The sequence below is a fragment of the Vipera berus genome (genome assembly GCF_964194415.1).
Source record: "Vipera berus genome assembly, chromosome: Z".
In the NCBI taxonomy this organism is placed as follows: Eukaryota; Metazoa; Chordata; class Lepidosauria; order Squamata; family Viperidae; genus Vipera; species Vipera berus.
The window spans coordinates 124,433,183-124,456,779 of NC_138205.1; the positions used below are offsets into that span (position 1 = coordinate 124,433,183).

Below are 23,597 nucleotides of genomic sequence, written 5' to 3' on the forward strand. Positions count from 1 at the left end.
CATTGCCAGCAATGTCAAAAAAGTCGAGATACCTCGGGACACGTCACGTGACATTGCGAGTTTGACACCCCTGGTTTAGAGACTTAAATCACATTGTGCTGTATCACATTAGGGTCATTATATTTGGCTTAATGCATTATTAGTCGCCTAAAGTCACTGCACTAAGATGTATGGCCTTAAAAATTATTTAAATATATTGCTTTCATTTATTTAAATACATAAAAATGATATTCACTTCACTAATGTTGTTATTACTACTACTGTTAGACATTATAACAATAGGGAAGGGAGCAGACGTTCATCACAAATGTTTGTGAAATTGGAGAGTAAATAACGGTAGAACTGTCATTAGTGTGGTGACGTCACACAAATGGCACAATTTATGTCATTTGCATTCTTTTCTGTCATTCTTTTACAGAAATGACTTCTTTACATATATAGCACCAGTAGCTCACACATGCAAGCTGCGAAGGCTACTGCTAAGTTTGTAAAGCTGCCCTGAGTCTTCGGAGAAGGGCGGGATATAAATGGAATTAAAATAAAATAAATAAAATAAAAAATAAATGAAATTTTTATTGTGTGGTTAATTATTTCACTCCATTGCAGTCCTATGCTGCAGAAGGGTAGTATCAAAGTTAGTACTGCTTTATACCACTTTGGTAAGATGACCCTTGGAATAATGTGTCGAGTTTTGGTTACCACAATACAAAAAGAGGATGTCAAGATCCTAAAAAGATCATAGGAAAGAAGAACATAGATGATTATGAGACTGGAGGCTAAAACATATTAAATATGGTAATAGGAATCGGGTAGATCTAGTCCAGGGATAAGCAACCTTGGCTCTTTTATGACTTATGGACTCCAATACCCAGAATTCCTGAACCAGCCATGCTGACTGAGGAATTCTGGGAGTTGAAGTCCACAAGTCATAAAAGAGCCAAGGTTGCCTATCCCTGGTCTAGTCTAATGCAGAGAAGGACAACGGGTGACATGAAAGCAATCTTCCAATCTTTGAGGGGCTGTCACACAGAAGAAGGAATCAACTTACTCTCTCCAGAGCCCCAGAAGGCAGGACAAAAAGTAACTGATGGAGACTAATCAAAGAGAGATCCAAATTAGAACCAAGGAGAAATTTCCTGACAAGTGAGAACAATTAATCAGTGAATGGGTTGCCTTCAAAAGTTGTGGGTGCTCCATCACTGGAGGTTTTTAAGAAGACATTAGACAGCCATTTGTCCAGAATAGTATAGGATCTCCTGCTTGAGCAGGGGGTTGGACTAGAAGACCTCCAAGGTCCCTTCCAATTCTGTATTTTGTATTCTGATTAATTGATTCAGCAGACTGCTCAACTCAAGCTATGTGACCTTAAACAATACAGGCCTTTCACAGCCATAATCCAAAGCAAGAGTTTGTAGCTTTGTTTCACACTCTCTAGTGTTATGTAATACTTTCCAGTTGACAATTAAATTGCAGATTATTTATTCCTGTTTCTGTTGCTCTCCGGGGTGAATCTGAGCCAGCTTTTGGCTTTAGTGCCTTCAGACACTCGTTTGGCACCCCTGTGCTCTTTTTCCAAACAAGAGAGAACAGCATGATCATAAAGAATGAATTATTTACAGGAGGATCAGCACTTCCCATCATGTCAAAGCTTTGCTAATTGAGTCTAATTGAAACTTTGATGGTGAGACATACGCACCACATTTTTCAAATTTATCACAAAGAACCCCAAGGGTCGTTAAATATTTACCAGCGAGGCAGCCTAGGGGATAGGCTAGTGTATGGAAAGCCAACCAGATATTTCTTTAAAATGTCAAATCCGGATGATTAAACAAAAGTTATTACGTGCACATTTTTGGCTGACTCATCCAGTCCTTCCCCATTGCTGATTATTGCGCATCCTTCAGAGTAAAACTGGATAAGATCAAAATCCCTATGTTCCTTTAACTCTGAATAATAAGGCCACACAGCTTATCTTCACTGCCTTCAGTTCCATTTATCCAGCAGTGGGATCTCACAGTAATAAACAACTTCAATTGTCATTAAGTGCTATACTCAGCTTTAATTGTACAATTCAAGCAACCCAATATAATACATAATATATATTAACATTTCAGAATTTATATCCAATACCGATATAATCTTTTTTAATCTCTAAAGGTTTAAATTACCTAAACTATTACAGTGTTAGCAATTTTTAGTTTACTACTACAGTTCTTCTGTCTGTTTGTAACCCTCAACTGGGAAAAACAGCACATCACAGAGCAACGGTTTTTGAAGCAAGGTATCTGTAGATGACCAGGCTGAGCCCAAGGGAGGGGTCAAATGCATCATCAGTCTCGAGTCCCTTCATGTCCACAAGAGGTCTAAGCTCAGCCCAGCTTGAATTCCTTTGGCTCTTATCGACCGCCAATTTCCTTTGGCCATTAGTAGTTCAGATTCTTGCAGAGAACCTAAGATTGGGATAAATCTTTATTCTTATTTGAATTGCCTGGATCTTCTGATTTCACTTGTGCATGACATTTATCTCAAATGAGCTTATAGAATGCATCCCAAATCTAGGACCTATCACTCCTATTGTTGTTGTTGTTAGCTGCGAAGTCGTGTCCGACCCATCGCGACCCTATGGACAACATTCCTCCAGGCCTTCCTGTCTTCTACCATCTTCTGGAGTTCATTTAAGCTCACACCTACTGCTTCAGTGACTCCATCCAGCCACCTCATTCTCTGTCGTCCCCTTCTTCTATTGCCCTCGATCTTTCCCAGCATTAGGCTCTTCTCCAGTGAGTCCTTCCTTCTCATTAGGTGGCCAAAGTATTTGAGTTTTAGCTTCAGGATCTGGCCTTCTAAAGAGCAGTCAGGATTGATCTCCTCTAGGACTGACCGGTTTGATCGCCTAGCAGTCCAAGGGACTCGCAGGAGTCTTCTCCAGCACCATAGTTCAAAGGCCTCAATTCTTTGGCGCTCAGCCTTTCTTATGGTCCAACTTTCACTGCCATACATTGCAACTGGGAAGACCATAGCCTTGACTATACGCACTTTTGTTGACAGGGTGATGTCTCTGCTTTTTAGTGTGCTGTCTAGATTTGCCATGGCTTTCCTTCCCAGGAGCAAGTGTCTTTTAATTTCTTGGCTACAGTCCCCATCTGCAGTGATCTTGGAGCCCAGGAAAACAAAATCTGTCACTACCTCCATTTCTTCCCCATCTATTTGCCAGGAATTGAGAGGGCCAGATGCCATGATCTTGGTTTTCTTAATGTTAAGTTTCAACCCAAGTTTTGCACTCTCCTTCTTCACCCGCAACAACAGGCTCTTTAGTTCTTCTTCACTTTCTGCCATTAGAGTGGTATCATCTGCGTATCTTAGGTTGTTGATATTTCTTCCAGCAATCTTAATTCCAACTTTTGATTCATCTAGCCCTGCCTTTCTCATGATGTGCTCTGCATATAAGTTAAATAGGCAGGGTGACAGTTTACAGCCTTGCCGGACTCCTTTCCCAATTTTGAACCAATCAGTGGTTCCGTGTCCAGTTCTCACTGTTGCTTCTTGACCCGCATATAAGTTTCTCAAGAGACAAATAAGATGGTCTGGTACTCCCATCTCTTTAAGAACTTGCCACAGTTTGTTATGATCCACACAATCAAAGGCTTTAGCATAGTCAATGAAGCAGAAGTAGATGTTTTTCTGGAACTCCCTAGCTTTCTCCATGATCCAGCGTATATTGGCAATTTGATCTCTAGTTCCTCTGCCTCTTCGGAATCCTGCCTGTACTTCTGGTAGTTCTCGATCCACATACTGCTGAAGTCTAGCTTGTAGGATTTTAAGCATGACTTTACTAGCATGAGAAATGAGTGCAATGGTGCGATAGTTTGAACATTCTTTGGCACTGCCTTTCTTTGGAATTGGAATGTAAACTGATCTTTTCCACTCCTGTGGCCACTGTTGAGTTTTCCAAATTTGCTGGCAAATTGAGTGTAGCACTTTTACTGCACTGTCTTTTAAGATTTTGAATAGCTCAGCTGGAATACTGTCACCTCCACTAGCTTTGTTGTTGCTCAGCTTTTCTAAGGCCCACTTCACTTCACATTCTAGGATGTCTGGCTCGAGGTCAGTGACCACCTCATTGTGATTATCTGGGACGTTAAGCTCATTCTTGTATAGTTCTTCTGTGTAATTTTGCCACCTCTTCTTAATCTCTTCTGCCTCTGTTAGGTCCCTGCCATTTTGGTCCTTTATCATGCCCATTTTTGCATGGAATGTTCCCTTCATCTCTCCAATTTTCTTGAAAAGATCTCTGGTCCTCCCTATTCTATTGTTTTCTTCTATTTCTTTGCACTGTTCATTTAAGAAGGCATTCTTATCTCTTCTAGCTATTCTCTGGAATTCTGCATTCAATTGGGCATATCTATGTTTTTCTCCCTTGCCTTTCGCTTTCCTCCTTTCCTCAGCTATTTGCAAAGCTTCCTCAGACAGCCATTTTGCTTTCTTGCATTCTTTTTCTTTGGGATGGTTTTGGTTGCTACCTGTTGTACAATGTCGCAAACCTCTGTCCATAGTTCTTCAGGCACTCTGTCTATCAGATCTAATTCCTTAAATCTATTTGTCACCTCTACTGTATATTCAACAGGGATATGATTTAATTCATACCTGAGTGGCCTAGTGCTTTTCCCTACTTTCTTCAGTTTAAGCCTAAACTTTGCAAGGAGAAGCTCATGGTCTGAGCCACAGTCAGCTCCTGGTCTTGTTTTTACCGACTGTATAGAGCTTCTCCATCTTTGGCTGCAGAGCATATAGTCAATCTGATTTCTGTGTTGACCATCTGGTGATGTCCATGTGTAGAGCTGTCTCTTGGGTTGTTGGAAAAGAGTGTTTGCTATGACCATCGTATTCTCTTGACAAAATTCTATCAGCCTGTGCCCTGCTTCATTTTGTACTCCAAGGCCAAACTTGCCTGTTATTCCAGTTATCTTTTGGCTTCCTACTTTAGCATTCCAATCCCCCATGATGATAAGGACATCATTTTTTGGTGTTACTTCTATAAGGTGCTGTAGGGCTTCATAGAACCGGTCAATTTCATCCTCTTCAGCACTGGTGGTTGGGGCATAGACTTGGACTACTGTGATATTGAATGGTTTCCCTTGGATTCGAACTGAGATCATTCTGTCATTTTGAGGATTGTATCCCAGTATTGATTTTCCTACTCTTTTATTGACTATGAAGGCTACTCCATTTCTTCTGAGGGATTCTTGCCCGCAGTAGTATACCTGATGGTCATCTGAATTAAATTCACCCATTCCTGTCCATTTTAGTTCGCTGATACCTAAGATGTCGATGTTCAGTCTTGTCATCTCTTGTTTGACCACGTCCAGCTTTCCTTGATTCATGGATCGTACATTCCAGGTTCCTATGGAGAAAAAATCTTTACAGCATCGGACTTTCCTTTCACCACCAGACACATCCACAGCTGAGCGTCCTTTCGGCTTTGGCCCAGTCGCTTTATTCTTTCTGGCGCTACTAGTACTAGCCCTCTGCTCTTCCCCAGTAGCATATTGGACGCCTTCCGACCTGAGGGGCTCATCTTCCAGCGTCGTATCGTTTTGCCTTTTGGTACTGTCCATAGGGTTTTCATGGCAAAGATACTGGAGTGGTTTGCCATTTCCTTCTCCAGTGGATCACGTTTTGTCAGAACTCTCAGCTATGACCTGTCCGTCTTGGGTGGCCCTGCACGGCATAGCTCATGGCTTCATTGAATTACGCAAGCCCCTTCGCCACGACAAGGCAGTAATCCATGAAGGGGCTTGCGTAATTCACTCCTATAGGCAGGGCTTTTTTTCTCATAGAACGCTCAGAACGGCGTTCCAGCACCTTTTTTTTTTTTTTTGCAAAAAAAAGCTCCCTCTATTGGCTTTAGGAGTAGGCAATCTTGGCTCTTTTTTATGACTCGTGGACTTCCAGAAATCCTGAGCCAGCCACGCTGAGGGGAAAGAGAGAGGTTTCCAAGCTGAGCCATACTGGCTCAGGAATTCTGGGAGTTGAAATTGAGTCATAAAAGAGCCAAGGTTGCCTACCCTGCACTAGAGGAGGACATTAAAATTATTTACAAGGTTTCTTCTTTAGGAACTAAACTTTTAGAATCTAAAACAGCTAATTCAAAAAAGCCAACAGGAAAGAACCTCACATTTTTCATCTGCTTCTGTTTTTTGGAAGGTAAAATTAGATAACAAAATAATATATTTCCTATGTTAACATCTCTGCAATGAAATAAGAAACATTTTTCTCAATATAATATGTCTAATTTAGCTGAGCTAGAAAAAAAATAGTATCTTTTGTACACTCTTGAAAACTATTTTGAATCTATAACCATCTATTACAACTAAACCACTTCAAATTAAACAATTCTTAAGAATGAAATATTCTTAATTTGGACTTTACTTTTACTGTTTGAACTGTTGTGTGTTTTGAAAAATAGATTATTTAGAATCTAGTTATGTTGCACTTCAGTCTTTAAATAATTAACCTAGTATATACATAACAATATATGATGTTTTCCATGGTGAGCTTAACATCAATAACATTTATTAAAAAGGCTAAAATAATTTCTGGTGGTATTATCTGTACATTAAAATTTTGTTTAGTCACAATCTTTCACTTTTCACATTCTGGAAAAGCAGTGGTCATGTATCCTAGCAAAAGATGTTACATATGTGCATAAGCGTAGTCAGTAGCATATGCCTTTTTAAAAATATCAAACATGCAAAGAAACAAAAATAAGTCCAAAATATCTGTATTACATCCAGAAATGCCAACTTTGCAACCAATATTTTTCACCCATAACTATGGCACCCTAAGGATATCTGCATACATGTAAATGCTTCTCTGGGATCAGTAACGCAGCAGGGATTGCTTTTTCCTTCCAGTAACAGATTGCTGGGAATACCAAACATGGCCTTGAGAATTCCAATGTTTGTTACAAATTTTTCTGGATGTGGTTGGAAAGAGGCTGTTTGGTGCCGGAGACCACTACCACGAGGAACACAGCTCTGGGTTGAGGTTCGGAGCAGTTCCGGGTGGGGGCTCAGCACGGGCCGTAGCATGGCAACTGCGGGGAGGGGAATCCCCACGGCGGCTGTGGGAAGGGGAATCCCCATGGCATGTGGTTCTGAGCCGCAGGAGCGGGGGCGCAAAGGACGGGCAGCGACGCCGTAGCAAGACACCTGCATCGCTCCCAGGGACAGCACCTCTGAGTTCTGGCACCTTTTAAAGAAAAAAAGCACTGCCTATAGGACAGAAACTTGGAGAAGTTGTGATTGTTTCATGTCAAGGACAGAGTGAGGTGTGCAGGGGTAACAGGGTAAACACTATACAGGACAGGAAGTGTGTGTGAGGGGCCCTGCCTAGGATAGGCAAGTTGTGCAAGGGAGCAACAGGGTACACAAGAGGGGGGTGCAGGTAGGGGAGGGATGTGGGGGTGCCCAAGAGGTACCAAGTAGGTCAGGGAGGACACAAGAGAGGGAGGGAGGGACACCACCTAATTTGGAGAGGATGCATAAGGAGGTGAATGCATGAGGGGTGCCAAGAGGCGTGCCTTGCACAGAGGTGCAAGGAGGCATCACATGGGATAGGGAGGGTGCACAAGCATGCAAATACAGGTAGTCCTCGGCTTACAAGTTCATTTAGTGGTTGTTCAAAGTTACAGCAGCACTGAAAAAAGTGACTTATGATTGTTTTTCACACTTATGTAAATCATGTGATTTACATTCAGATGGTCCTGGGTTCTTGTGAACCCCTTCTGTGACCTTTTGACAAGCAAAGTCAGTGGGGAAGCCAGATTCACTTAACAGCCGTGTTACCAATATAAGAACTGCAGCGATTCACTTAAATGTGGAGGGAAGTCACAAATGTGGGGCGAAACTCACTTAACAAATTTCTCACTTAGCAACATAAATTTTGGGCTCAATTGTGGTTGTAAGTTGAGAACTACCTGTATGTACATGGCAGGCACTGCACAGGTCACGGAGGTGCACGAGAGGTGCCATGTGGATCAGGAAAGGTGCCCAAGGGCAGATAAGAAGCACATCACGGGTCAGGGAAAGTGCACAGGTTGCATCAGCACAGCACAGGTCAGGATGGTGCAGAAGGCTGCAAGTGACGCATTGCTAGGGTCGGGGGGTGCGGCAGTGGCCAGGTTTTGGTCTGCATCCAGTTTTGGTCACCACAATGTAAAAAAGATGTTGAGACTCTAGAACAGAGATGTCAAACTCGCAATGTCACATGACATTGTGCAACGTATCAGAACTTTTTCCCCATTGCCGGCAATGGGGTGGGTGCAATTTCCTTGTGACGCATCCGGCCCACAGGCCGGCAATTGCTCTAGAAAGAATACAGAGAAGAGCAACCAAGATGATCAGGGGACTGGAGGCTAAAACATATAAGGAACGGTTGCTGGAATTGGGTATGTCTAGTGTAAGGAAAAGAAGGACGAGGAGTGACATGATAGCAGTCTTCCAATATTTGAGGGGCTGCCACAAAGAAGAGGGAGTCAAGCTATTCTCCAAAGCACCTGAAGGCAGGACAAGAAGCAACAGATGGAAACTAACCAAGGAGAGAAGCAACTTAGAACTAAGGAGAAATTTCCTGACAGTTAGAATAAATAACCAGAGGAACAACCTGCCTCCAGAAGCTGTGAATGCTCCAACACTGGAAGTTTTTAAGAAGAGACTGGCCAGCCATTTGTCTGAAATGGTATAGGGTTTCCTGCCTGAGCAGGGGGTTGGACTACATGACCTCCAAGGTCCCTTCCATCATCATCATCATCATCATCATTAAGGAAACATCTCTGAAATCATGATCCTGTGGCTCATGGGTTTTCTACTATTACATAAATATCACTGTATCTGGCCCAATGTCTGTATTTCATAATGAAGTAATCACATCTTATAATGAAATAATTCTGGGGACAGGTCCTGTACTTGACTGAAGGGTTGGGAAGTTACTACAGAGTTCAAATATTCAGTGGATTTTAGTATAATTCAACATTTTGCTTGCTCAGCATCAGTTATTTTGTCCAACCAAATCCAGTGAAGGCATGGATGTGTCAAACTAGCCTAATTGAAAGAAATTGCAAATATATGTTGTAATTGTCCTCTTATAGCCTGATTTATTTAAAAAATAAAAATAAAAATGGATTCCACTAAAGAATCCAGGGACAAAAGATTCTGTCTGCTTTGAACTGCCCAAGACCAGAAATTGGAATAATCTTTTAGCAGAATTTGCTAAGCAGAGGGGAAAAACTGGGTCACTGAACCTGTTGTTTGTACAAATGTGGTGAACGAGTGCTAGCAAATGTTCACTCACAGCAGGTGTGGGCAAAGCACAATTCCCTTTCACAACACCCAGACTACAGTGGTGGGATTTAAATATGTGAACAACCGGTTCTCTGTGTGGATGCTGCTTCCGGAAGTCCATTCTGGGCGTAGGCAACAAAAAATTAACTACTGGTTCTGCCGAAGTGGTGCGAACCGGCTGAATCCCACCACTGGTAGACTATCTCTTTAATATCCTGCCAAACTTCATTGGCAAAATGACTGCTTTCCAGCCACAATTTTAATCACTAATTTTTTAAAAAAAAAGTCAGCACTGGGTTAACTCTTGACTCAGCTGCATTTGGTTCTTCCTGAAAATAATAAGAAAAAAATCACATTATATCTTCTCCAAGAATATATTGAGAAATTAGCCCCACTTTATAGCAAAATATTTTAAATGGAGAAAAGGGCCTTAACAAGATAGAATATAACAAGTACAGTTGTTTGTGAACACATTAACTGTTTTTATTTCACCAAGAGAATCAATTCCCATTTTTAAAACTTTTTAAAACAATAACCCCCAAAATCAAATAAATAGCAGTAATAAATCGTACAAATTAATTCCAGAAGCAGAACATGTTCAGCCCAATATAAACATTGCCATTAAAAAACCCCATAACATCCTCAAAAATGAACTTAGGTTTTGTACTAATGGTAAGGAAGACTCATTATTATATTTATAAGCTGCTCATCTCACTCTCAAATAACACTGGGTGGCTTGTTAACATGATATCATAGGCCTCACCTAAACACTCAGATCACTTTCACAAATTGGGCATTATGATACTTGTACTCTTATGCAGAAAAAACAACCACAAACATAATCATGAGTGTAAAACTTTCAAAACCTTTGTATATTGCAAATGTGGGATACTTTTTTAATGAAACAAGACACCAATTTTACAATGGCTAAGCTTTCCCCTTGCCAAATTCACTATAACAGGCAAGAATTCAGGGAGTTGATGTCCACCCAGCTTAAAGTTGTCAAGGTCAAGAAACACTGCAATATAAGGTTAAAGCCAATGTCAGATTCAGGGGGAACAAAATCACATTTTGGGTTCTTATCTGGATCTCTGTTCATCTAGGCCAGGGGTCTTCAAACTTGTCCCTTTTATGACTTGTGGACTTCAACTCCCAGAATTCCTCAGCTAGCATGCCTGGCTGTGGGATTCTGGGAGTTGAAGTCCACAAGTCATAAAAGGAACAAGTTTGAAGACCCCCTGATCTAGGCTATTGTTTCTCTACCCTGGCAACTTTTAAGATGTCTGGACCACAAGTCCCAAAATTCTCCAGCCAGCATGGGAAGTTGTAGTCCACACATCTTAAAATTGCTAAGGTTGAGAAACACTGATCTAAACAGTTTCTGCTTTCACCCTTTCTAGGAAAGCAAATGTTATATACTAGAAGCTAACTTACAGAAAGGAGTTAATTTAACAATCAAGTTGAGTCATTTTTCTCCATTGAGTTCTAGCCAGTCCATTGCTTTGAAGTCCCTGATTCTAATGCATATTCTAGGCAGGGAAGCATCCACACCACACCGAATTTTGATATTTGCACCAAGTCTCTCTCCTCGTCAGCAGAAAGTTCGCCATCAAACCCCAGAGCTGCACCAGGATGCTGAACCGTAATGATGCTGCACTGTGAATCTTATGACATAATTCCAAAAACAGGATTGTGACGGCAAATGCCAGGACCATATTCCTCGTAGGCTTTCTTGGTGTGACACACTTCGAAGAACTCTGGCTGAGAAAAAAAATTATTAAGGATAGATCAGAAGCTGCCGCATGTGAAAAAGTACGATCAAGCAAATGAACCAGTCCAGAAGAAAAATTGGTGGTACATGATCACCTTCACAGTGCATTTATCTCCCTTGGAAATAGCAGGAATTCACCTCACAGGGCAAAGATAGAATGGCAGTTAATTTTGAAAGAAAGAGACACATATACTTAAGATATTTTTTACCAAAAGCCCTTTGGACAAGGAACAGAAATTTAAAGCAATACAGAAAGGTTTTGTTCCATTTCTAGCAGATGTTATACTACAATGCAAAGTGACTACATGCATGAAAACTTGCTGAAGTCTACTCTTACACCATGATTTCTCAAAATAAAATGATGGTTTATCTCCCATGCCATCACTCTGCTAAACAATTACCGTATATACTTGAGTATAAGCCGACTCGAGTATAAGCCGAGACCCCCAATTTCACCCCCAAAAACTGGGAAAAGTTGTTGAGTCGAGTATAAGCCGATCCGCCGTTCTGCAAGCCTCCGCCGCCGGCGGAGGCTGGATCCGCGCTCTGCAAGCCTCTGCCGCCAGCAGAGGCTCAATCCGCCATTTTGCAAGCCTGAATACACAGGAATACCCTGTGTGGCCGCGGCTCTCGGGGAAGCCCTGGCTGTCCGCTTCCTCGCTCCACGCTGCCATTCGGGGCCCGCGCGTTCCCCGGGCAAATCGCGGCGCCCAGCAGGCGAGGAAACACGCCCACTCCAGTCGCCCCCCCTTCCCTCAGGAGACGCGAAGCAAGTGACCGCCCGGAGCTTACCAAGGACTTGCGCGCGGCCGAGGCTTCGGTGCTTCCAGGATCGCGCGCACCTCTCCCAAGCCGTCGCCGTCCGGAGACCTGCCGAAGTTTGGGGAGGTTTGGGGAGGTGCGCGCGCACCTCCCCAAACCTCCCCAAACGTCGGCAGGTCTCCGGACCTCTGCGCCCTGCCTGCCTGCTTCTTTCCGCTGCGGAAAGAAGCAGCCTGCCTGCTTCTTTCCACTGCGGAAAGAAGCAGCCTGCCAGCGGAAAGAAGCAGGCAGGCTGCTTCGTTCCGCTGCAGAAAGAAGCAGCCTGCCTGCTTCTTTCCGCAGCCGAAGGCAGGCTGCTTCGTTCCGCAGCGGAAAGAAGCAGGCAGGCAGGGCGCGGAGGTCCGGAGACCTGCCGACGTTTGGGGAGGTTTGCGCGCGCACCTCCCCAAACCTCCCCAAACTTCGGCAGGTCTCCGGACGGCGGTGGCTTGGGAGAGGTGCGCGCGATCCCGGAAGCACCAAAGCCTCAGCCGCGCACAAGTCCTCGGTAAGTTTTTTTTGTTGACTGGAGTATAAGCCGAAGTGGAATTTTTCAGCCCAAAAAGTGGGCTGAAAAATTCGGCTTATACTCAAGTATATACGGTAATTCCCACAACACTGTCTTATGCCCTGGGATGTCAAACCATGTAATATAGCTGTATTACTATTATCCTTCTCATCTTTCCTATTACCTATTTCTTTAGCATCTTATGACTATAGCTCTGTTGTATGTATCTTATATTTTATGTTGATTGCTTTTATTTAGTATCCTATTATGATTTATGTTGTTTATTTAGCATCCTATGACCACCCCTGAATATTGTATCTTATGATTTATGATGATTGTATTTTATGACTATGATCATGATTTATCACTTCTTGCTTGTATGTACATGAGAGCTTATGCACTGGAGACAAATTCCTTGTGCGTCCAGTCACAGTTTACCAATAAAGAACTATGTTCTATTTGTCAAAAGTCCTATCTGACTTACTATTTTGCTTCTGTTAAGTTACCACCAGAAAGAGCTGGTTCTGAACTTGGAAGTCTCGGAATTGGCTCGGGGCTATTCCAAATTAGAGGCTGAAAACCTATCTGAATTTTCGTGAACTGGACTACAGAATTGTAAAAAGTGTTCTATGAAAGCAATTCAGTACACTGAGCAGTTAGCCAAGACTCAAGGCTGGAGAAGGTTCACTCAATCAGATTAGAGCTGGAAGGGGCATTAGAGGTCTTCTAGTCCAACCCACTGCTCAAGCAGGAGACCCTATACCATTTCAGATAGATGGCTGTCCAATCTCTTCTTAAAAACCTCAATGATGGAGCATCCATAACCTCTGAAGGCAAGCTGTTCCACTGGTTAATTGTCCTCACTGTTAGGAAGTTTCTCCTTAGTTCTTGGTTGCTTCTCTCCTTGATTAGTTTCCATCCATTGTTCCTTGTCTTGCCTTCTGGTGCTTTGGAAAATAGTTTGACTCCCTTCTTCGTGGCAGCCCCTCAAATAGTGGAATTTGAAGCAGAGATGCTGGGGAACAAAGGCAAATATACGTGTCCCAGGTTAATGCTGAAGGAACCAATCTGGATCAGTCATTGGAACCAGAGATTTAGTCTTCCAAGCTTTCAGACTCCTGCTGTAGCCCATCCTCAGAGAACTTCTCTCTACCAAACTGTTTGCTTTGGGCTATTCTATTTATGTGGTCCTGGGCTTTGAAAGCAGTAATTGCCAATTGCAAACATCTTCAGATGTTTAGGACTACTTCTTAAATGCAGATCATCTGAGTCTGTATCCTGCAAGAAATCCTCAATTTATGAGTCCGGAATTATAAGATTGTGGTTGTAAGCCAAGGCATCACATGATGAGATCCAGAGTTATGACCTTTCTTTTAAGGAAACACTGCAATCATTAAGTAAACGCCATGATCATTAAACAAATGTTTTCTCCAACAGGCTTTTTTTTGCTGAAAATTGGAAGTAAAACATCAGAAACTGGCCAAAAAAGTCACTAATCACAGTTAAGTGACTGTGAGACACTGCACAAAGCTGCAATTTGAGCAGGTTGCCAAGTGCCCAACATGCAGATCATGTGATGTGATCATTGTAGCCCTGAAAATGAGTCATAGGTAGCCCTGGGGAGGTACACTGAATGGTGATTAAGCAACCAGTTGTGAGAATTACCTGTATGTTCTTTGGATTTAGATGAATCTAATCAGATATCTTTAGAAGTCCCTGGGTCTTTTTTTAACTGAGAAATGTAATTTCCCCCCCACCCCAGATTTTGCCTAACATTTGTTCTCTCCATATTGATCTTATTACAGTAATGCAAGGTGTAAGTCTGACCATCAATGGGAAAAACAGTGAGTTTATTTGCTGGTGGGAACAATAAAGAAGCCAATTTCTTGCCTAGGAATCGAACAGATCATCTTTTTTTATTTAAAGCATGTCAGTTATCTTTTTGCTCAGTACAGAATAAGTAGAATTTTTGTCTGAGACTAAAATAAATTTGGAAAAAGTATTATCTTAAATAATGTATATAAAACAATCATTTTGCAGCTGAATGGAATACAAGATACATTTTGGTATAATCATTTCTTCTGAACTGTAAACTAGTAATGGTTTTGAACTAGAATATATGAAACATTGTACAATGTATTATCTTCTTTTGGGATTTTCCTGGGTGCTGCATTGTTTCTTCCTGTTTTTTTTAAACCTATATTATTAAGTTAATAAATTCAATGTTTCTCCAAAATGTCAAAAAATGTAATCAAATTCTTAGGATAGCTGCAGCAGTTAGTAAGAGTTCAAAAATTATTTAGGCTCTTTCATATAAATAATAATTTCATATAAATAAATCACTTGCAACTTTATACGGTATACATGCTTAATATCCTGGTTTTTTCCTAGGACCAGCTGATTTAATAAAAGACATACCGTCGACGCAAGCATAGATCCGCCAAACCAGACGGCATAACGCTGCATGTGATGACTGATCACTTGAACTTCCACAGGTTTGGGCTGCAAAACACAAAACAAAAACAGAATATTATCAGAACACAACACAGGCTGAGTTAACCAGGCCTACCAGTTGGAACAGCACACTGTGTTTAATGAGTTATTATGGGAGAAGAGATTCTGAATAACCATCTGTGCGGAATTAATAAAGCTGACTCAGATTCCAGCAATGGGGGTTGAAAATCTCTATGGCCCAATTTATTTATTTTATTTTTGGGACTTATATGCCGCCCTATCTCCCGAAGGACTCAGGGTGGCTAACAATAAAAAACAACAATACAAAAATTAAAAAAGAATTAAATAACAGCCCCAAAATAAATTGACTACACAGTTAAAAATTAAAACATATTTAAAAACCCCATCATCAATCCAGGTCAGCCTGATGGAAGAAAAAAGTTTTGAGGTTGCGGCGAAAGGACCGGAGGTCCGGGGCCATCCGAAGCTCAAGGGGGAGTTGGTTCCAAAGGGCTGGTGCTCCCACAGAGAAGGCCCTCCCCCTGGGGGTTGCCAGCCAACATTGTCTGGCCAACGGCACCCTGAAGAGGCCCTCTCTATGTGAGCGCACTGGGCGATGGGAAGTCGTCCCCAGTAGCAGACAGTCCTGCAAATATCCCGGGCCTAAGCCATGTAGGACTTTAAAGGTAAGTACCAGCACCTTAAATCTCACCTTAAATACCCAAGATTTGAGCTCTCCATTCCTAATGCAAAAGACTTTATCCTTCTACTAGAAAGAATGGCCTTGGTGGAGCAGTGGGCTAATGCCTCCTTAAGTAACACCAGCTGCCTGCAATTAGTGCAGGTTCGCATCCCACCAGGCTCAAGGTTGACTCAGCCTTCCATCCTTCCGAGGTAGGTAAAATGAGGACCCAGATTGTTGGGGGCAATTAAGCTGACTTTGTAATAATGCCACTTGGGGGGGGGGGTTGAAAGCCCTAATAAGCAGGCATATACATAGAATGAAGGCTATTGCTAAGCTTGTAAGCCGCCCTGAGTCTTCGGAGAAGGCCGGGATATAAATGGGATTAAAAAAAAGAAGAAGAATGGCACCCGCCTAAAATATTGTGAGTTCTGCTATTTCTTTTTACACTGTTGCTACAATTACAGCTTGGATATATATGGTCCAGCAAAGAGAAAATATTGATCCTCTTTTTTTTCTTTTTTTTTTCTTTCTTTCTTTCTTTTTCTTTCTTTCTTTCTTTTTCTTTCTCTTTCTTTTTTCTTTCCTTTCTTTTTCTTTCTTTCCTTTCTTTTTCTTTCTGTTCCCTTCCTTTCTTCCCTTCCTTCCTTAACTTTAGATCTTTCTGTTTCTTTCTTTTTCTTTCTTTTTTCCCTTCTTGTCTTGACTCCTGGCAACTAGCTGGATAAAGTTCCTCAGTTTTCTTGGCAAGATTTTCAGAAGTGATTTGCCACTGCCTTCTTCCTAAGCCTGAGAAAGAGTGGCTTTGCCTCTAAGACAGAACTAGAACTCACAGTCTCCCACCTGTTAGACTGATGCCCTAACTGCTACACCGAAATGACTCTCATTGATCCTCTGCTTCACTCCTAATAACCAGAATGAAATCCTTTGAACTAAATTTTTGCAACCAGACCTTTGACTGCCGAAAATCTCACTTTTGTTACAAAATAGTAAGATGAGCTGAAAATGTTCTAGCATTTTCTGGATGTTGGACATTTCTTTAAACCTGAAGAATTCAGCTGACTATCATCATATAAACAACATAATGTTCTTTGTCAATCATCTCAGAGCAGCATACTGGCCTGAATAAATGCAATTAGCATGTTAAAATGACATCTGATTTACAGGCCTTGCTAATCAGTTCAGGGCCTCTCCCTTTGCTTGTTCAGGCATTTAATGGGAAATAAAATCAATTTACCTTTATTCGACCACCACTGAGTTCTTCACTGATTTTTAGTCGAGCATCTACTACTCTTTTCAAGTCCCTCTGTAAACGACGACCAAAATCTCTAAACATTGTAGATCCTCCTGAAAGTACCACATTCTAGATGACAAAGAAACATTTTTGGGCTTTAGACAATACAACCAACCCTTTTTTTAAAACAATCAGATCTATAGATCTTATCTCTAGGCCACGGGTCGGCAACTCACAGCTCAGGAGCTGCATGCGGCTCTTTTAGCCTTCTCCTGCGGCTCCCAGTCCTCCTCCGCCATTTGCAGAGAGACAGAGACTGTTCCTTGCGGAACAGCAGGACACAAATGTGATAGGTCAGGTACAGCCATACTGATAGTTCTCAACTTACAACCATTACTGAGCCTGGAATTATGTTTGGAAGGTATTGCAGTCATTAAGTGGGTCACTACATGATTAGGCCTGACATTTTTGTGGTGGTTGTTAAGCAAATGCCATGGCCTTTAAGTGAATCCATTTTACCCCAAGGGCAGTTTTTGCTGAAAACTGAAACAAACGTGGGAAACCAGCAAAAAACATTGAAAGCCACAATCATGTGACCACAGACGACAGGAACCAGCTGTAAAAATGAGACGGTTGTCAAGTCTCCAAAATGTGATCACATGACCACAGGGAGTGAGTGTATATGCGGCTGCGGCCATCATAATTTCAAAATCGAGTCATAAGTATCGTTTGGGGGGGTCTATAGTAACTACCAATGATCACTAAGTGACCAGCGGTAAATGAAGGACTTCCTGTATGACATGACAGATCTACTGATGGTCATTCTGCATGGAGATAAAAAAAACTAAGTTGGTGGCTATCATCACCGCACAAAGTGCAATCAGATTTTCACAAGCATTTCACTTATAAATGTTTCTAGTGCAAAGATGCCATTTTTTGACACAGATGCTCCACAGACGCATCTACCTTCACATTGAGTGTCCACTTACTTTTGGCTTGCCTGGGCTGCATTGAAGAGGAATGATCTTGGGCCGCATATAAAATATATAATATAGTTACTGTATATAAATCATACAATCATATAATTATGTGATTTATATACGTTAACTATATTTTACTATAAACTATACCTAACTTAACATTAGGATGTGACTTATATACAGTAATTATATTATATATTAATTATGCAGCCCAAGACAATTCTTTTTCAGTATACATTATTGTTCTTGTTAGTTGCGAAGTCGTGTCCGACCCATCGCGACCCCATGGACAACGTTCCTCCAGGCCTTCCTGTCCTCTACCATCTTATGGAGTCCATTTAAGCTCACGCCCACTGCTTCAGTGACTCCATCCAGCCACCTCATTCTCTGTCGTCCCCTTCTTCTCTTGCCCTCAACCTTTCCCAGCATTAGGCTCTTCTCCAGTGAGTCCTTCCTTCTCATTAGGTGGCCAAAGTATTTGAGTTTCAACTTCAGGATTTGGCCTTCTAAAGAGCAGTCAGGGTTGATCTCCTCTAGGACTGACCGGTTTGATCACCTTGCAGTCCAAGGGACTCGCAGGAGTCTTCTCCAGCACCATAGTTCAAAGGCCTCAATTCTTTGGCGCTCAGCCTTTTTTATGGTCCAACTTTCACTGCCATAGATTGCAACTGGGAAGACCATAGCCTTGACTATACGCACTTTTGTTGGCAAGGTGATGTCACTACTTTTTAGTGTGCTGTCTAGATTTGCCATGGTTTTCCTCCCCAGGAGCAAGCGTCTTTTAATTTCTTGGCTGCAGTCCCCGTCTGCAGTGATCTTGGAGCCCAGGAAAATACAATCTGTCACTACCTCCATTTCTTCCCCATCTATTTGCCAGGAATTGAGAGGGCTGGATGCCATGATCTTGGTTTTCTTAATGTTAAGTTTCAATCAGTATACATATCTTGGGCTATATTACTAGCTGTCTGTGGGCAACAGGTTGAACATGCCTGATTTAAAACATTTTTATCAAATTCTAATCTACAGCAAAGGCAATGAAAACATATAAATGGCCACCATTAGGAGCAAAAGTTAACTCCTGTTAATCTCAGCAAATTTGCTCTCAAGTACAGCCTTCTTACTGCAGCTGAGCAACAGCTGCCCATTCCCAAGTATCTCAAAATTATTTTGATCACAATTTTCCAACTATGTGTTAGGTAACTCTCTTAGTATTCAAGATATAGCTTAAAATAAGGATCTCCATTACAAAATGAATTGAATTAGAAGTGAAAGAAAGCAGCAGCTAGGTTGGAGAAGGAACGAATTAATTTAAGCATGGATCAGTGTTTCTCAATTTGGCTACTTTAAGATGGGTGGACTTCAACTCCCAGAATTCCCCAGCCAGCTTGTGGGAGTTGAAGCCCACACGTCTTAAACTTATCAAGTTAAGAAACAGTAGTCTAAACCAATACACTATAAGATCTTAAGTGGGCTTTTGAAGATAGGGTGAAAATTAATCAGATATTTCAGAACAAAGAATTCCAAATTTCCATAACTGAAAAGGTCATAGACATCTTATCTCACCTCATAATTTACCTTAGTCTATAGAAGGGTACACAGTTATATATTATTTAGTATGTTAAATAGACTTAAGGCCCAATCCTTTTCCCTCACATGGCAGATTGCAATAATGAGGGCTAATTAAACTGATATGGATTTTGAGAAAATGGTTGGTTTACTTCTTTCAAACGACTAGAAAGGCTAATGAGAATTAGCCTTTATTAATTCCTTCACCTCAACCAAAGCAATACAGGCAGTCCTCTGCTCATGAACCTTAGACCATGACCAAAAACACGTTACTTACAACCGGTCCTCACATTTACGACTGTTGCAACTTCCCCACAGTCACACGAACAAATTCGGGTGCTTGGCAATTGGCATGTACTGTATGTACAAAGGCTGCAGCATCCCAGGGTTACATGATCACCATCTGTAACTTTCCCAGCCGCCTTCTGACAAGCAAAGTCAATGGGGGAGGTCGTATTCATTTAAAACACTGGGCAATTCATTTAATGCCAGCAGTGATTCACTTAGCAACCATGGTAAAAAGATCACAAAATTGGGCATGATTTAACAGCAGAAATTCTGGTTCCAATTGTGGTCATAAGTCAAGGAATGTAGAAAATGTCTGCTAGCTAATAGCAATTAAAGAGACACAGTGGCTCAGTGGGTTAGGACACTGAGCTTGTCGATCAGAAAGGTCGGCAGTTTGGCGGGTCGAATCCCGAGTGCCCCATAACAGAGTGAGTGCCTGTTACTCCTACCAGCTTCTGCCAACCTAGCAGTTCGAAAGCACGTAAAAATGCAAGTAGAAAAATAGGAACCACTACGGTGGGAAGGTAACAGCGTTCCGTGCGCCTTTGGCGTCTAGTCATGCCGGCCACATGACCACGGAGACGTCCTCGGACAAGCGCTGGCTCTTCAGCTTTGAAACAGAGATGAGCACCGGCCCCTAGAGTTGGAAACGACTAGCACGCATGTGCGGGGGAACCTTTACTTTTACCTTAATAGCAAATAAATCTAGAATGTTTAATAAGATATGCCTAAACATTGGAGAAGAGAATTAGAGAATTTACTACAGCACTTATAAACCCAGTTGATGATGGAATATGGGAAACTGATGAATTTTGATGCAGAAGATAATCTCCATAACTTCTACATTGAACTGTAGCACCTGGGGTAAAAATAATTTGAATAATAATGTACTAAAAAAACTGAAGGTCAGAAGACTAAATGAAACTTTTGGATGATCCATCCATATTCATGGAGAAAAGTTTGCTCAGCAGTTAATAATAAGAAAAGGGTAATAAAGTAGGTACTAATGTTAACTAGAAATGCCTATATTGTGTATGGTACAACAAAACTAATTAATCCACAAATATGTTATGGCTAGAAAACAGTAGTAAATACCAATGTAAGGTATACAAAAAGGGTTTTCATTTGAAATTCCTTTTATAAAGGTATTTTAAGACAACTTCTACTGCAAAACGGTATTGCTTCATTCATGAAATCAAAAAGCGGTATTCTTCAGTGGACAAATTATTTCCAGTTTCTCTTTTTCATTCTTGATTATGATTAAAGGTCAAGATACCCAAGAGAAAAACTGGATATTATTCCAAAGAAGATGACCCCAAAACACTAGTATAAACATGTGCTGTCTGAGCTTGGTTGTTTTCTTGCAGCCATTTCATTACCGAACTAGGTAACATAATCAAGTACAGGAGCAAACCCCACACTCAGTAGCAATGACGATGTTAGTAAACTGGGTAATGAAACGTCTGCAAATTCAGAGAACACCAGGGACGCCAAAGCTCAACCATGAACAACAAATATTCACTTCTATTGTTAACACTATAAAATCTTCAGAGTGATTTATAGCCTGCTCCAAATGTCATCTATGGATTTCCAGCAGATAGTGATGAATGAGAGTCAGTGAACTCTTTTTACTAAAGAATACTTCACTCAATAATCTACTAACTTGGGGTTTTTTCATTAGCTACCTTTTGAACATTTGAGCTTTAATCTTCAATTTTGGAATTTGTACATTTATGTTTCAGAAGGCCAGCCCTATACATTTTTACAACTGACTCCTTTTTTCCAGTGTTCCGAGAGTTTAACATTTTTTTAAATAATAGTTTTAAAATTATATATTTGCCTATAGGAGGGACATGGACAGTAGCAAATTACAGTATATTTGATCAATATAGCTAGGAAATTTTTAGCATAGGAAATATTTCTTATATTTTATTTTACTCTTTCTAGCTCAACAAGCATCACAGATTGATCAAGAAATGCCATTTTCAATACAATTTTACTAATAATTATTTTACTAATCTGAAAACAATTTATTTTTATTGTGATTCTATTTATCTTATTTCTATTGTATTTCCTGCCACCAGGTTATATTCCTAATGCAAACAGCTTTGTTTCATGTGTAATTATTTGATCAAACTTTTTTTAAAAAAATTATGAACTTTATGAGATTGTTTTCTTGCCACAAGAGGGGGCTCCAAGATAAGAAATAACTACTTGGGTGTTTTCTATTTTGAAATTAAATTTAAATTAAGATAGGCAGACAGAGTTTGGGTTTTAGTATAAACAGCAGTATTTTTAAAAAAACTTTTAAGAACTGAATGCTTAGAACAAGACTGTAGTCTTCTTTTAAGGATTTTCATTATATCTTTTTTCTCACACTATTATCTGGAATTTATATATTATATTTATGTATCATTTTTTAAATCTTACTCTTAACTGTATACTGGAGCGTTCCGTGCGCCTTTGGCGTCTAGTCATGCCGGCCACATGACCACGGAGACGTCCTCGGACAAGCGCTGGCTCTTCGGCTTTGAAACGGAGATGAGCACCGGCCCCTAGAGTCGGAAACGACTAGCACGCATGTGCGGGGGAACCTTTACCTTTACCTAGTCCTTGGCTTACAACCATCCATTTAGTGACCATTTAAAGTTACAACCACACTAAAAAATAAATGACTTATGACTGATATAGATCAAGGACTAACTGTACCTTGTTCCATTGCTTTTTCATGAAAAGAAATTGTGGGTATAATTAAAACAAGATTTTGAAAGAAAATTGGATTCTCTTAAAGGTCACTTTATTGATAAATAGGACAGCTGAATGGCCAAGTTAGAACACCAGGATAAAGAAATGAAAAAGATCTGTAGGCAGGATACAAGAAGACATCATTAATTCAGAGAAATTGAAAATGCTAAATATTTTGTTTATTTATTAAATTTCTATTCCAAATATATTGGAAGCTAAACTGGAAATAGTGAAATAGAATAGTAACAAGAACTTTAGCGGGGTACCTAAGGATTGGGTGAAAGAAAGTCTCGAAAGAGAAATGGAAAACGTGCTCAACACTTATCTTCAGTGGGAAGTAGAGAAAACTTTGGACATTAACAAAATCTACAGAATAAATTCATGAAAAAGAAAATTGCACATGATGTGCTTCTCAAGGAAAAAAAGCAGTAGTGGAATTAAAAGAAGTGATGTTTCCTTAACTCTTAGAAACATAATAAATGAGATTCTACCAGAGGTATCTCTAGAAAGAAAGAGGAGATTTCTGAATTTCTGACACAACAAGAAAGACCAATCCTACTTTATTGTAGGGTTACATTAATAGAATCTTGCAAGTCTAAAGGTGCAAATTTCCCATAGCCTCTTTTAGCTTCTTGATCCAATTATAAGTAAGTGAAGGTGGATCCTTCCCATCTGTGGCCATTAAGCCACTGAGGGCACCTCCCCCTCTTGACTGGTTGTTTATTTATTTAATTTTATTTAATTTATTTATTAAATTTCAATTCCACCCATCTAACAGAATAACAGAATGACAGAGTTGGAAGGGACCCTTGGAGGTCTTCTAGTCCAACCCCCTGCTTAGGCAGGAAACCCTATACCCATGGTGGCGAACCTATGGCATGCATGCCAAAGGTGGCACACAGAGCCCTGTCTGTGGGCACGCGCACCGTCACCCCAGTCCTAGGCCTTTAGCTGAGTTTTATAAAACCTTTTTTTATTATTATTTTTATTACAAGTTTTATTGGTTTTTAATATTTACATATACATGAATTTGTGAAACAATATGGTGGTTGGGTAATCAAAAGTAACAAATCACAAGTTGTTTGTAAGTAGTTCAGGATACATCAATAAAGATTCCCTCTCTGATTCCCTTAGTTTTCACATAGTCAAAGTAATCAAGTTAATACATTTCTAGCTGTAACCTAGTCAATTAACAAAATTTTCAATATAATTTCATTAATACATAAC

At 40.7% G+C, this 23,597-nt stretch overlaps 1 protein-coding gene across 1 annotated transcript in view; it reads right to left on the bottom strand.

Annotated features, from left to right (window-relative positions):
• Positions 1-9,824: 9,824 nt before the first annotated feature.
• The window catches only part of ACTR3B (actin related protein 3B), a 49,557-nt gene continuing 35,784 nt past the window's right edge, over positions 9,825-23,597 (bottom strand). Inside the window, 3 exon segments of the mRNA XM_081343575.1 lie at positions 9,825-11,098; positions 14,840-14,923; positions 16,795-16,920. Coding sequence (XP_081199701.1) covers positions 10,871-11,098; positions 14,840-14,923; positions 16,795-16,920 — 438 coding nt within the window. The 3' untranslated portion in view covers positions 9,825-10,870.